Source organism: Anoplophora glabripennis, unplaced genomic scaffold (assembly GCF_000390285.2).
Source record: "Anoplophora glabripennis isolate ALB-LARVAE unplaced genomic scaffold, Agla_2.0 scaffold1872, whole genome shotgun sequence".
In the NCBI taxonomy this organism is placed as follows: domain Eukaryota; kingdom Metazoa; phylum Arthropoda; class Insecta; order Coleoptera; family Cerambycidae; genus Anoplophora; species Anoplophora glabripennis.
Genome location: NW_019417945.1, coordinates 11531 through 27796, shown reverse-complemented (window position 1 = coordinate 27796; position 16266 = coordinate 11531). Strand labels below are relative to the sequence as shown.

Genomic DNA, 16266 nt, shown 5'->3' with positions numbered 1-16266 from the left:
AACTTTATAAAACAATGATACATACTGAAAATATTAGGGATAAAGAATATTACAAAAAATATAAAAAAGTGTATACAAAAGTCATACTAGCAGCTAAAAAAATGTATAACGATAAAAAACTTAAAACATCAAATAACAAAGGCAAAACGGCGTGGAATATTATTAATAACACCTTGGGTAAGAGTGATAAACAAACAGTATCGGAAATTACATTTAATACTGAAGTAGTTAGTGATGCTTATAGTATTGCTAACATATTCAATGAATATTTTGTCAGTATTTCACAAAAATATGTGAACCATGACCAAACAAAAATAAATATAATTTTTTTTGTAAATAAAAACTATCCTACAATGTTTATACAACCTGTGTCGGCAACTTGTGCCTTTAACGCCATTATGTCATTGAAGAGGTCAATGTCGGTTTTGATGAAGTATCCTCAAATATTTTGCAACATATTTCAGAATTTATTATACAACCTCTTACTTATTTAATAAATATGTCATTGGAGATGGCGATATTTCCGGATATTTTAAAGACTGCTCGTGTTGTTCCTTTATATAAGAAAGATGATACACGCTTAACCGAAAATTATAGACCAATTTCATTACTTAGTTCAGTTTCTAAAATTCTTGAGTGATGTATCTTGTCTGATCACAATATATTAACGAAATCCCAGCATGGGTTCCGAAAAAAGAAGGGTACACATACCGCTTTGCACCAGCTTATGAATCTTATTTATAGTAATATAGATAACAATAAAACTTGCGCACTTTTTATGGATTTGAGCAAGGCATTTGACCTCGTAGATCATCACTTGCTCAAAGACAAACTCTCTTCATATGGTCTTCGCGGAAAAGTGGGAGATTGGATAAGCCCATATTTACATGATGGGAAACAATGTGTGGACATTAATGGGAACAGATCGGAAAATTTGCACGTAGGTGTTGGAGTTCCCCAAGGATCAATTCTGGGTCGTTTATTATTCTTAATATTTATAAATGATATTGTTGCTGTAGTTCACAAAACAGAAAATCTAATTATTTATGCGGATGGTAACACCTACCTTTCAGCCGGAGATGATATGAATGAAGCAATGGAGAACATGCAAAGTATGGTAAATAAATTTTCTCGTTGGTTCAAAGATAATAAGGTAGCGCGGACATTGGTATAACATTGACATTGGTATAACATTGACACAATTTCTAAATCTAATAAAAAATGTGACTACATTGGTAGCCATACTATTTTCTCTTTATGGTGCTCTATTACCATCCGAAGGCTTTGTATAGACGTAATGCGCATGCTCCGCAGCAACCTGTGGATTTATAACGGCGGCTTTTAACAGCTGATGTTTAACGTGCTCCTAATATTTGCATAGAAAACTTTGTGAATTTTGAGTCAACAGGCCCGAAGTTTTGGTGTTAAAGGTAATTTAAGCTCTACTTTTAATATTACAAATCAGTTTTTGTATCAGTTAGTTATTTTGTAAAACTAAACATTTTTTTTATGAAAATTAATTTAAGGTTATGTTTGACAGTGTCAATGTTAGCTCCTAGTCCAACATTGACACTGACAATGTAATCCTTAGGCCAACTTTGACTCTCAAAATTTTTTGTAGATGGCACGCACAAAGAAACCCAGACGCCCTAATATTCGAAAGTACAAGTCCTATGATCACGAGGCTATGCAAAAAGCTCTGCAAGCAGTTAGAAATGGTGACAGTTTTAAGGCAACCGCTCAACGTTATGGCATAAACCGGACTACTTTAATGAACCATTTTAAAGGATTTAAGTGTAAAGCTGTTGGACATCCTACAGTTTTAACCTATGAAGAAGAGGAAATGTTGGTGCATACGTTAGTTAAGCTTGGCGTGCAAGACTACGTGCAAAAACTTGATCGACCGAATCCGTTCCGCAATGGAATGCAAGGTATTGATTGGTGCATGATGTTCGAAAAAAGATGGTCTAAAGAAATAAGTAGACGAGTGGCTCAAAATCTTCCCAAGAATAGAGCTGTAGCGGGGTCACGGGAGGTAATGGAAGATTGTTATAATAAATTGCAAGCTGTCTATTCGCATTTCGGTTTGGATAAAAAGCCACAGAACATCTTTAACTGTGATGAGATTGGTTTTCAAACCGATGCAGGTGTCCAGAAAGTGTTGTGCAAAAGGGGTAGCCGAAATCCAAACAAATTAGTCGGTAGCGTCACAAAAGCTACGTACACGGTCCTTATATGTTGCAATGCTGTTGGAGACTTCTTACCAATGTTTATCAACTACAAAGGACTTCACCTGTATTCCACTTGGTGCGTGGACGGACCGGAGAATTGTCGTTATAATTGTTCACCGTCTGGTTGGATGGAGTCCCTTCAGTTTTTTGATTGGTATACTAACTGTTTTATTCCTTCAACTTCAGATTTACAGGGTACTAAGCTTCTTATTTTCGATGGGCATAACTCACATTTATCTTTGGACTTGGTTGAAACAGCCGCAAAACATAATATCGAAATATTCTGTTTACCAGATCACACGTCCTATTTAGTTCAGCCTCTAGATGTTGGTGTTTACAAATCGGTTAAGGCGTCTTGGAAAAAAATACTTCGAGATTTTTATCAAGAATCGTGTTATAAAAATGTCGATAAAATTGTATTCCCTTCTTTAATGAAAAAATTGGCCAACACTCCAAGTTTGTCCAGAAGTAACGCGGTAGGTGGCTTTGATGGGTCGGGCATTTACCCTTTGTCTTTAGAAAAAATGACAAAAAAATCTCAGATGGCACACATTGTTAACGGTGAGGATTCTGCTCAGATGCCATCCACATCTTCTGGGGACTCAGGCGAAAATGGCCAATTGCGTCGACATCTTACAACATAAGGAATAAAATAGCAGAACAGACACCCTGTCCTTCTACACCAGAAGATATTAAAACAAGTTTAGCAAATTCAATTTTATCAGTCCTAAGGACTGAAAACAAAAAAATCGACCGTTATGAAGAAAAACAGAGTAAACAGAAAATTTGCTGAAAGCCTAACAGACAATGATGTTTTAAAAAGACTTCGTGAAAAGGAAGAAGAAAAAAAATCTAAAAAAAAAGCAAAACCAAAAGCAACCATTGGCAAACAAAAAAAGAAAAGAAAGGCACAAGAATCACAAGAACCTAGCTCCAGTTCGTCAGAAAGTGAGGTAATTTATGATGATAACAGTGACAATGAGCCGGAAGATTTTGAAGATTTGATCACTGCAGAAAATGAACAAGTAGAGAATGAGATAATTGAAGAAGGAGAAAATGGGGTAATTGAGGCTAAAACAAACAACAGTCAAAGAAGTACCCATGCTGACATTCAAAACGTTAAACTTGGGAATTGGGTGGTCGTTAAATATCCTGGGAAAAAAGATATCATTCATTACATAGGAAAGGTTGTACAAGTAATGGATGGCGATATTAAGGTTAACTTTTTACGTAAAAAGGGTTTGTATTTTGTATATCCTGATGTTGAGGACACAGCGTTGGTATTATTAAATCAAGTAGTTGCAATTATTGACGAACCGGCGATAAATAGAGGAATGCATTTTTTTAAAGTGCCACACATTAGAGGAGTTACCAAAATTTATTAGTTTAGTAAGTATTGTTACCTTGCCAAAGTCACGTACCAAAATTTAGTTTGTATGTTTTTAAGTTGCAATTCCTAGTTTAAGTTCCAGTTTTTGATAATAAGGTTCCTACATTATATTATTCTTGTGTTATTCAGAATAAAAATATGATTTCATTAAAAACAACAAGGTTTTTAGGCTGTTTTACCCAATAAGTCCTTAGTTTTGAAAAAAAGGAAAAATTGTTCGTTTCTAAGTACCTAAAAAGGCCATAAAACAAATTTATGTGTCAATGTTGCTTAACGATTCTCTAAGATTGACTTAGGCTTCAATTTATATAATTTATATAATAATTTGCAGAGCGTTATTTTGCAATATTTTTATTTTGCAACTTTTTTGTTAATAACAAATTACTTGCCACTCGGACACAAAGATGTTACTTAGGTTTTTTGTTCGCAATAACTCAATGCATCGATTACAAAAGGTTTCATCCTGGCCTTTCCTCGTGGTCTGTGACCTTGATTTTCTAAGCATCTTTTTAGGGGTGGACCGTTCGTCTAATATAGTATGCCTGTCTCAGGAAATTATTAGATTTAAAAAAAAAATCAGATCTAATAAAAAAGAAATTATGAAGATATGTCAATGTTTCCCCTCTTACCTTAAGCTTCATCTAAATACATCAAAAACTATGTTTATCCATTTCACTCCTAAATATTTAAATATGAATAAAAGCTACTTATTGCGAGATGTTAATAAGTCCATAGCGCAGGTATCTACAACTAAGTTAGTAATATATCCCGTTAACCCCTGTATATATTTTTATCTCTAATTCTATATTTTTTCATAACAATAATACTATATTAGATATCTTGCTTAGCTAGATAAAATAAATAGCTTACGTTGTAAATTAATTAAGTACTATAAATTGTTAGCTCTTGCAAATGAGATTTAGATTCCAGTAATAAACGATCTAGTGTACATCAGTGAGTTTATTGTGAACGCTCCCAACCTTCACTGGCGCAGTCGAAACGGCTTGGGGGAGAGGTGTGTGTTCGAGAACAAGTGTCCAATTGACAAGTGTGGCCCGCATCACTAGCCTTCCGATCCAAGAGAACCAGGACGATAACGAGCAGCGGTAGCAGCAACGTGCCCGATAAGCAATAGCAACCATCGCAATCGAATCGATCCCAAGAAAACCAGCGAACAGTAAGTCTCATTCAATCCTGTCATTCATTTCCTTTACTACTTGATCTCATTTTGTCCGATTGGCAAAAACTGACTTGATTGTCATTAGTATATAAGAAACAAAGAAACGCGACTTGATAAGTCCTTAGATTTTTAAGAAACGCGACTTGATAAGTCATTAGTTGTTAAAAGCAAACAAACAAACAAACAAAGAACCAACTCATTGAACCAAATTTCATGACAACCCGGCAAAAACTCCAGGACGCGAATAGGAATCTTGAAACGCTAGATAACATTAATAACACTTTAGATAACATAAACATAACAATGCCTCCATCGGAATACAGATTAGATACCCAGCTTTTGAAATTATATATTGACACAGTACCCTTCTTTGATGGTAATGACCTAGTGCTACATTCATATATAGAGTCAGTGCGAAGTACATTTTCGAATTTTCCCGACGACCCACAACATGTCACGCATAATTTGATATTACAAGCTGTTAAAAATAAATTAAAAGGACGAGCACAAAATTTAATCGCTAGTAGAACCGATCTAAAAACGTGGTTACAAATAGAACAACTTTTAAAATTAACTTTTGGAGACAAACGTGACCTGCAATACTTAACGCACCAACTCACATCAACTAGACCTAACAAAAACGAAAGACCCTATGACTATGGATTACGACTACAGGAACTAAGAGCGACAATCATTACAAAAATTAACGACGATTTCCCCGATCCGCAGATCAGAGATCTACAAATTGGAAACTATAATAACATTGCAAAAACCATGTTCGTAACAAACCTACCATTAAATTATCAAACGATAGTTAGATTAAAAAATCCAGCAACGTTAGAAGCAGCCTTAAGCTTTGTATTAGAAGAAGAAGAATTTCAAAATTTCGCAAAATTATACCAAAATAGGCAACAACAACCACAACAACAACAACAAATTGTAAATAAGCCACTAATACCGATGCAGAGACAAACTAATCCTTATTTTTCTCAAAATCCAAGATATCAAAATTTTAACCAAAATATACCGCCTCAATTTAATGCACAAAACCAAAATCAAAATAGATTTCCATCCCAACCAGTTAATGTTCAACCTAGACAAGTCAAAGAACAATTTCCCACAAATAGACAGACTTTCGGTCAAACAAAATGTATGGAAACCCAGAAATACTAACAACAATTTACCGAAACCAGTACCAATGTCTGGAATCTCATACGCGAATCAACCAAAACCAATGTCCGGAATTAATAATTATCAAATACATAACACTGAAATAGAAGAAGAACCACCATATTCTACACTCGAATACCAGAATTGACAAGAATTTGACCGTTACAGATACGAAGACGTAACAGAAGAAATGTATGCAAACAATAACCCCGAATTTCAAGAACCTCAAGAAGAAGAAACCGATCAAAATTTTCAGAATACCGAGTTAGCTCAATACCCGACGTAAACGCTATAAACGCACTTCCATATATTGACATAACCCTTGACAACCGCACGTATAAATTTCTAATAGACACAAGATGTTCTTTTACAATTATCAGACCAGCGATTATTGAACAAAATTTCCCGAATAAAATTTATCTAGATCCCACAATACTACAAACATGTGCAGGAAAAACAAAAGCATTATACAAAGCTACTATTCCACCTTTTCGTGAATTTCAATCAAACATTCCAATTAATTGTGTTTTATACGATTTTCATAATTATTTGGATGGATTACAAGAATTAATTAATGCCAAATTGAACATAAATTTTTCAGAACAAACTTTAGAAAATGATCATGTCCAAATTCCACTTTGTGTAAGGGATAATTTCAGCACAATTAGTTACGACTTAAACCCTTTAGAAATCAGACGAATTCAAATTCCTGTAAAAGAAGAAAATGGAAATATAATCATACCAGAACTCAACTCAGGCAAAATTTATGTCCCTAGAATTTTAACGAATAGCGAAAATCACCTTGCAGAAATCGAAGTCCACAACAAACATCAAATCATCTATCTTTATGACTTTCAAAATTCTGAACCTTTTAATGTAGAAGATTACGAAATTTTTAATTGTGAAGTTATACCACCTATAACACGCGATAAAATTAATGTAAAAGAATCCATTAGAGTAAATCATTTAAATAAAGAAGAAAAATACGCAATCCTAAATTTATGTGAAGAATATGTGGATATTTTCATCCTTCAGACCAATTGACCTTTACAAGCACCATTAAACACGAAATTAAAACCACTGACGAAACACCATGTCATACTAAAACTTATCGATACCCACACATATACAAATAAGAAGTACAAAATCAACTTTCCAAAATGTTAAACGATGGAATAATTAGACCTAGCATATCACCATGGAGTTCACCCATCTGGATAGTTCCGAAAAAAGCAGACGCCTCTGGAAAGAAAAAATGGAGAATAGTTATTGACTACCGATCCCTAAACAACAAAACTATCACAGACATATATCCAATTCCTAACACAACCGACATTTTAGACAAATTAGGACGAAGTTGTTACTTTACGACATTAGACCTCGCCTCTGGATTTCACCAAATAGAAATGTCACCAAATTCAATTCAAAAAACAGCATTCAACACAGAACATGGACACTACGAATTCTTACGAATGCCATTTGGATTGAAGAATGCTCCAAGCATCTTTCAACGTATGATAGATAATGTTCTTAGAGAACACATTAACAAAATTTGCCTTGTATACCTAGACATCATTATTTTCTCCACTTCGTTACAAGAACACATTTCCAATTTAAAAAGAATATTCGACACATTAAGAAAAGTAAGTTTGAGAGTACAATTAGACAAATCTGAATTTTTGAAAAGAAACGTAGAATTTCTTGGACATATAGTCACACCAGACGGAATCAGACCGAACCCGGAAAAAATCATAGCAATAAAAAAATTCCCAATCCTAAAAACATAGAGAAATAAAATCTTTCCTAGGATTACTTGGACATTATAGGAAATTCATTAAAGATTTCGCGAAAATTACAAAAACCCTCACGCAATGTCTAAAAAAAGATAGAAAAATAGAATTAACACCAGAATATGTTTCATGTTTTGAATATTGTAAAACTTTACTTTCTAACGAACCAATTTTGGCATACCCAGATTTTGAAAAACCATTCGAACTGACAACAGATGCTTCAAACTATGCCGTAGGAGCTGTACTTTCCCAGGATAACAAACCAATTGCAAATGCGTCAAGAACACTAAATCCAGCAGAGATCAACTACTCTACTATAGAAAAAGAACTATTATCAATTGTATGGAGTTGTAAATACTTTAGGCCTTATCTTTACGGAAGAGAATTTACGATATACACAGACCACAAGCCTTTAGAATGGTTAGCAAACTTGAAAACACAGCAAACACTCGACTTATACGATGGAGACTACACCTGGAAGAATTCAACTATATTATCAAATACAAACAAGGAAAATCAAACTATGTAGCTGATGCTCTATCAAGAATTAAATTAGAAGATAGACCACAAGAAATAAATGTATTAACAAGAGCAGCCACCACTCAATTAGAAGACGACTCATTTTCAATGATAAACAACGTAGACGAAATACCTGACGTAGATGAAGAAAGCATAAGAGAAGTCTTAGAAACTTTGGTCCCAGAAACAACAAGAGATAACGAGGAACAAATTAACCAAGAACAATCAGAAGACATCGAAACACAAATACCACTATCAATTATAAAGCATACACGAAACAGAGATGATGACATTGAAACAATACACACTGCCCATGAGAATCCAATTCAAGAATTTCCCTATACTGAAAAATGTGTTAACCAATATGTAAACCAAGTAATTATTTCAGAATCCACTAACTCTTTAGCAAATTTCACAATACACGAATCCATATTCAATAACACACGGCATAAAGTAACTTTAAAATCTAACGCCACAGAAGAAGAAATAATAGATTTATTTAAGAAAACAATTGATCCCAAAAAACGCTATTGCATATATTTCCGTACCAAATCAGATGACCTTTTAAAATTGAGAATAATTAGAACTTTGCAAAATCATTTTACAAATTTAATTTTAAATATATCTAATACATTCTAATATAACTAATGAAGAAGAACAACATCAAAAAATAAAATATCACCACGAAGGAAAAACACAACATAAAGGCATAAACGCTACTTTACTTTCTCTAACAAAAAATTATTACTGGCCTTACATGCAAAGAGACGTTCAAAATTATATTAATACATGCAATACATGTCAGACATGCAAATACGAAAGAAAACCGCAAAACCCACCAATGGAACTTACTCACACCCATTCTAAACCATTAGAAATTGTCCACATAGATTTATTCTTTATCAACAACAATATATTTCTAACAATAATTGACCCATTTTCAAAATTCGCACAAGCTATTCCACTCAATCAAAAATCAGCCATAGAAGTAATGGAAGCTTTAATCACATTTATATCCTTTGTAGGAATACCTAAAGAAATAATTTGTGATAATGGCACAGAATTTAGAAATCACACAATAACAGACTTTTGTAGATTACATAAAATAAAATTACATTATATTACCTTGCATAATTCAACATCAAATTCACCAGTTGAACGATTACACTCTACTTTATTAGACCAAATTCGTTGCCTGACAAAAGAAAAACCAAACGAAAATGTTAGAACTCTTATGAAATTAGCAATTATGGGCTACAACAATACTCCCCACAGTAGTACAAAACATACCCCATTCGAAATACTATTTGGACACCTAAACCAAACATTACCTTTTGATGTTAATGAAGAAAATATACTAACAAATTATGTTGAAACTCATGCAAAGAACTCACAACAAATTTATGAAACGATTCAAACAAAAATTCAGACTGAGAAAGAAAAACGCACAAAAAATATAAACAAAACCCGTATTGACCCTGAAAATTTAAATCCTAATGATACCATTTATATAAAGAACGATCAACTAAGAAATAAAGCAAATCCGAGATTTATAGAAACAAAAGTAGAACAAGACCAAGATAAAAAAGTACAAACACGCCGCGGAACTTATCATAAGAAAAGAGATTATTGATCCTAATCCAATTTCTCCCGATAATAATTTGTCAAATTAAAATAACTCCAGTAGACAATGGACTATTAACATTAAAACTAGGAACAATGCGATCTATTCAGACACATCATAAATTCATGCATTATGTAAATCTAAACCCAATCCAAAAAGAATTAACAAATATTCGACAACAACTATTGCTACTAAATAAACAAATACAAGACATGGATAACAAAACAAACATAAATACTGGACTATCAACTTCAGTTACACAAGCATTACAATTAACCTCAAAAACAAAAGATAAGCTAGAAAATCTTGTACCCACTGTAAAATCACGTCCAAAACGCGGATTAATAAACCTTGTAGGTAGCGCAAATAAATGGCTCTTTGGTACAATGAATGACTCTGACCGTAAAGCAATAAATATAGCAATCACTAAATTAAATAAAAACAACAATCAAATTGAATATCAATTAAAAACACAAATTAGTTTAAGGTCACAACTTATCAATGACTATAACAAAACCAATACAACACTGTCAGAAAATCAGAAAACTATTCAAAATTTCATGAATCAATATGTCACAGAATTTAATGAACAACTCACCCATATGTTATCTACCGTCTCTATTCAAAATATCTTGTCACAATTATTTGTCAACTTAAATTATATAAACGAATTCTTAGACGAATTGGAAAATGCAATTACATTTGCATCTTGGAACTTGGTTCATAATTCAATTTTGTCAAAACAAAGTTTAATTTACGTTTTGCAAAAAGCTAAGGAACTATACAACACGCAAAGTATTCTAGATTTAGGTCACTTTCAAAATTATTACCTTTATTTAGGAACATCTGTTCATTTCTCTGATGATGGTATATTGTGTCAGGTGAAAATAGTGAAATGGATGATAATATCGTTAATTTTGTATCGTTTGAAAATTCCGACGGCGTGGCATATTTTCCATCCAACGGCGATCCACTACTTACCGTCAACGATACATATATTAATGAGTTTGATGAAAACGAAATAGATATAAACTTTATAAAATTTATAAATAACGATCAGGATAATGGTATCGTCGACGGTGTAGCGGTGTTACCCACCTATGCACCTATTTGCGAACCCATCACACCACCGTCGCCATGGCAGACTATGTCGCCTGTGCTAAGCCAAGTTGAACAAACATCCAAACCGTCCTCATCACGTAAAAGGAAAGGCAGAACATCAAGTACCACAAAAAGTTGCGCCAACCTTCATGCAACAAATGAAGCAAATCTAAAAAACAGGCGAGTGTTATTAGTGAGGAAGGCGCGAGTTCATGTAAGTTGAAGCGTTTGCTACTAGCTCCCACAGTACCAAACAACAAAAATCACCACCGGGAAGTGTCGGAACCTAGTGGAAACGAGGTGACTCTCCCAAATGTTCAACTGGTTGTTGGAATCGGTGATAATAGTGCGTGTGTGGATATGTCGACTCAAGATCGTGTTGGAGATGCTATCAAACAGGTGATAGGTTTTCGAGACGATGTTGAACAACATCTACAAGTAATAAGTTCACAAGCTCTGCATACCCGGCAAGACGTTGAGAATATCGAGAGTGAGCTAAATAGTCTAGAAACCCAACCCTCTTCAGCTGCCTTGTTAAGGTGCCGGTTCGCATCGAGACAGAGACAGGAGACCGAGACTGGAGACAGAGACGGGAGACCGAGACCCTTACTTGACTTTAGGATTTTGTATGTGTACAGTTCGCAAGAGAGTGGGAGACAGCATACCGAGACGCGAGGCAGAAGACAGCGAGACGGTCGCCGCCCCGGACCAGTAGTGTCTCGGTCTTTCCTCGAAAACCACGTGCCAAATTATTATACCTATTGTTAATCAATTTATGAAAAATGACGTCGTTTTCTGATGAAGATACTGATAAATTGATTGAAATGATAAGGCAACATCCAGCGTTATTTAATGCTGAGCTTGATTTATACAGAGACGAAAATTTGAAAGATAATATTTGGAAAAGCATAGCTGAAGGTATAAATAAAAGTGGTAAGTGTTTTTTAAGTACCTATATTTATTTTGCATTTGATGAAATATTTGTAACAAGAGACTTATATTAAATAAAAATTCTAATTAAGACGTGTGACACGTTGTTCTTGCCAATGAACTGCTCCTTGTTCTGTCATGAAATAATCGGTTAATTTTGCTCTCACGTCTAGTTCTTTACTATTCGAAAAACCTTCTCTTCCAAGTAATGGAATAAAATGTTGAGGTAAATTTTCTTCTTGGTTCCAGTGATGTAATACGGGTGTTTGAGCAGGTTCTAAAAATCCGTCCCGTAAAAGATTATGCAAGCAACATGCAACTAAGATCATGTCAGTACATGTTTCTGGCGCTATCTCTATAGCCGTGTAAAACACTCTGAATATTTGGCACAGCAAACCAAACGCGTTTTCAGAAACTCTCCTTGCACGACAAAGTCGATAGTTAAATATTTCTTATCGTAAATCATTTTTGGCTACCTTCCTAGCATAAGGTTTCATCATGAATGTATCAATACTAAATGCCTCATCTCCAACTAAAAAATGCGGTAGGTTTATATTAAATCCAGGAAGATTTTTCTGTTCAGGAAAATTAAATTCATTCTTGATAAATTTTTTTTCCAATTTGTGACTTTTGAAATATTCCACTATATCCTTCTTTTCCATAAGAGCCAACGTCGACTGCAGTAAACTTATAGTTATGGTCTACAATAGCCAGAAGGACTATCGAGTAAAATTCCTTATAATTGAAATATAAGGATCCGCTATGTTCTGGAGCTCTTATTCGCACATGTTTACCGTCAATAGCGCCAGTGCAGTTTGGAAATTGCCATTTATTCCAGAAACCTTCAGATATTAACTTGAAGTCATTTTCGGTTGGCATTGGCATTAAAATTGGTACTAAATTAATAACTAAGTGTTTCAAAATTTCTTTTATAATTTGTGAAATATATGAAGGTGATATACGAAATGCGAAGGACAAAGATGCAAAGGTTTCTCCCGTTGCCATGAATCTGAAAAACAAAAAATTCTAGTAAAATGGTTTATAAATATTAAATAGTATAGTTAAAGCAATGACGCGTTGATTTGGCCATCAACAGGCAACTGGATGGCTGTTGGTATTTGAGCTCTAGAAGTGTTATGGAACCCCGCTGCACGACCCGCGTCCGCCCGAAATGGGCAGATGTAGAGATAGGGTAGGGGGATGAAAAAAAAGGGGTGAAATATTAATGAAAACGGATGGCATTGATACATATTGTTTCTAGTACCCATTAGAGCTCAGAAAACGAATGCCATCCGATTTCAAAGATTTAACCGTCGCCACTTATCGCAACTTATAGTCGTTGGCGATAAGTTGCGATAAGTGGCGGCCCATTTCGGGCGGATGCGGGTCGTGCAGCGGGGTTCCATAACACTTCTAGAGCTCAAATACCAACAGCCATCCGGTTGCCTGTTGATGGCCAAATCAACGCGTCATTGCTTTAACTAGTAGGTAGTCATTAATTTATAATTATTATTACAGATTTAGAATGCCGTAAGAAATGGAAATTAATAAGGGACTCTTAAAATCGGTACAAGCGTAAACGAAAATATGCAACGGGATCGGCAGCACCTTCAAAAAACTCAAAATGGCAATTCTTTGAACGTCTTTCATTTTTGGAAAACGTACGATCTGAAAGAGAAAGCTCCACAAACATAATAGATAAGGAAAATACAAATTCACCTTTAGAAGTTGTAGATGCCGAAACCGACGAAGGGCTCTCATTGACTGAGGATACTCTTTCACAGGAGATGTCAACACCAGGAACTTCTACTATATTGGATGCCTCTACACAAGAAAGACCTATTACAGCAAATATAAATTCCGACAGACAAACGCAGAGAATGTCCAAGAGGAAAAAAACTGAAGATGAGTTTTTAAAAGTTCTTGAAACAAAGACATGAAAGCAGACAACTTAATTTGCAAGCAATAACATCTAGCCAACATAGGTTACAACAGCCATGTGATGAGATATCTTCATCTGCCAAAAATATTGAAATGTCTCTCAGGAAATTGAGCGCGTGATCAACATCAATGGCCAAGAGCGAAATATTTAATATAATTACACAGTACGAGATGATAGACATAGATGAACAAAATGCACGTCCTTATTATTCAAGTTCGTTATCGAACACAACTCCATATTCTCCAATAAGTACCGCATATACTTCCAACGCCATAGTAGAAGATCCGACTGATAACCAATTCCAGAAAGTTTTGGTTGATTTATCATCCACACCTCACCAAATCCAGGAAGTTTTGAACGACCAGTTTCAGAACCATTACAATGATTCATCATCATCTCAAGAATTTATATCGAATTCTAGTTTGTAGTAACTAATATTACTTACCTTAAGGTTAATGCTAATTTTTCTTTTACAGTTATTTTTCCTTTTGTTGGCATTGTCTTTTGTAATAAATATAGCACATAATCGAATTGTTTTTTATTCAATCGAAAGTACATCCTAATTATATTTTCCTCAAACAACAAATGGTTCTTGATCAGAAGTGAAAACGATCCTTCTTGGCCTCTAGTTTTATACAATTTGTTGATAGACTTTCTTGGTTTTCTTTTGTAATAGTAATATAACAGCAAGTCATCGTCTTCTTCTTCTTCCTCCAATATTATCTTAATAATTTTATTACTTTCCATTTCAATGAACACTGAGGATATTAAATACTTTTCAGTGCACAAGTGTCTTCAACGATTGATTTTGAGGAACTGTGGCCGTTGTCACAGTCTTGCGTCTATGGTCTCGGCCCACAGTACACCGTCGGAGACCGAGACGTTTGTCTCGATCTCCTGTCTCTGTCTCCAGTCTCAGCCTCCTGTCTCTGTCTCGACGCGAACCGGCACCTTTAAGGTTAACACTTCCAGATGTTCGACGTCGCGCCGTAGTTTTGGAAGAAATTGAGAATAATGCGAGAGCAAATTTTGTACACAATACTGATGGAGTTGTTTAAAATGCTAAAGCTATTCAAAGCAAACCACACAGGAAACGATATTATTTTCATGTTTTTCTCATTTTTTTTTCTTTGCAGATTATGTATTTCCCTAATTTTGTTTATATTTTAGCTTTGTAATTTATGTGAAATGTATAGACCTTTTTCATCATCTTTTTACAACATACCTATATTTTTAATTGTATTTTTTAGTTTATAAGTGTATATCGTGGGTGTACAAGCAAAACCCACAAGTCCTATTTTTGACAAAATTAAATTTCTTCACTTATAAGTCTCACAGTAAACCGCAACTTTTAAAAAACCCTTTAACTCAATTGCGTCCTTTACGACTATAACTTATATATTATTGCTTCTATAACCAACATAAATTTAACTAAGTTCACAGCAGCATTACCATTTTACTGTAAAAAGCCATTAAGTGCACTTAGTGGGTTTTTCGATCTACAGTGTAATAAATATAAAAACAAAAATCCACTAAGTTCATAATGTTGCCATACGCGATGAACATGAGAAGCCCTTTAAGTTTCCACCTGTTACTCGTCCGGGTCAGATATTTGCTAACATATTTCCTTTTCAATGTGAGTTCTAGAATAAAAAAGATTATGCTGGCATGTGAAACGTTAAATAGCGAAATAAAAGTCGTGGGTGAAGCTACACAGACTGTTAAATATTCGTCAAATTTTTGTAAAGAAGTTTCAATTGCAGGTATGTAAGTTATGTCGATTACTAGTGTGACGCACTTTTCTTCGGTTCTCTCTCTATGGATCGTTCGGTGTAAATTTTATTACTTTTAACTATGGTGTGTACACCCCCTGTAATTTAATTTTTAGGAACGGTCTTCTATTCCTCGGACTGGACTCTAAACGGTAATGTTATTTAATAACTTATATAGTCGGTTTTATTCTCGGGCGCCAGTTTCCCTAAATTTGACGTGGGGGAAACTCCACCCTCGGTTTAGAGTAAAGTGCACAGGTAGCTACAGTGAAGAAAATTAATTCCAGGGGTCAATGAATTTCTTTTAGGAGAAAACGGCAGAGAGTTTGGCAGAGAGTAGTTTTCTCAGTGTAGTTTTATTTTAGATATGAATTTTAACGGGAGCTCTACAAAACGATATCAGCGTTTTTGCTGGTTCGGAATGTTATCGTTTTACCTCGACGGTGAAAGAAATAAACCTATTAAGTTTTACTAGATTTATTCACACAGGGAAAATATTAATACTTATTACAAATACATATAGTGTCAATTTTTATTCCTACCCACTACTAAACGACTGAAATTATTTACAAGTTTCTTAACAATAATTATATACAAATTCAGTGTGAAAGAGACAA

The 16266-nt window shown here is 34.4% G+C and overlaps 1 protein-coding gene across 1 annotated transcript; it reads left to right on the top strand.

Annotated features, from left to right (window-relative positions):
- The first annotated feature begins 1621 nt into the window (after window positions 1-1621).
- LOC108916364 lies at window positions 1622-2875 on the top strand. Its single transcript, XM_018722597.1, has one exon. The coding sequence runs from the start codon at window positions 1622-1624 to the stop codon at window positions 2873-2875; it is 1254 nt and encodes a 417-aa protein (XP_018578113.1).
- The last annotated feature ends 13391 nt before the right edge of the window (window positions 2876-16266 follow it).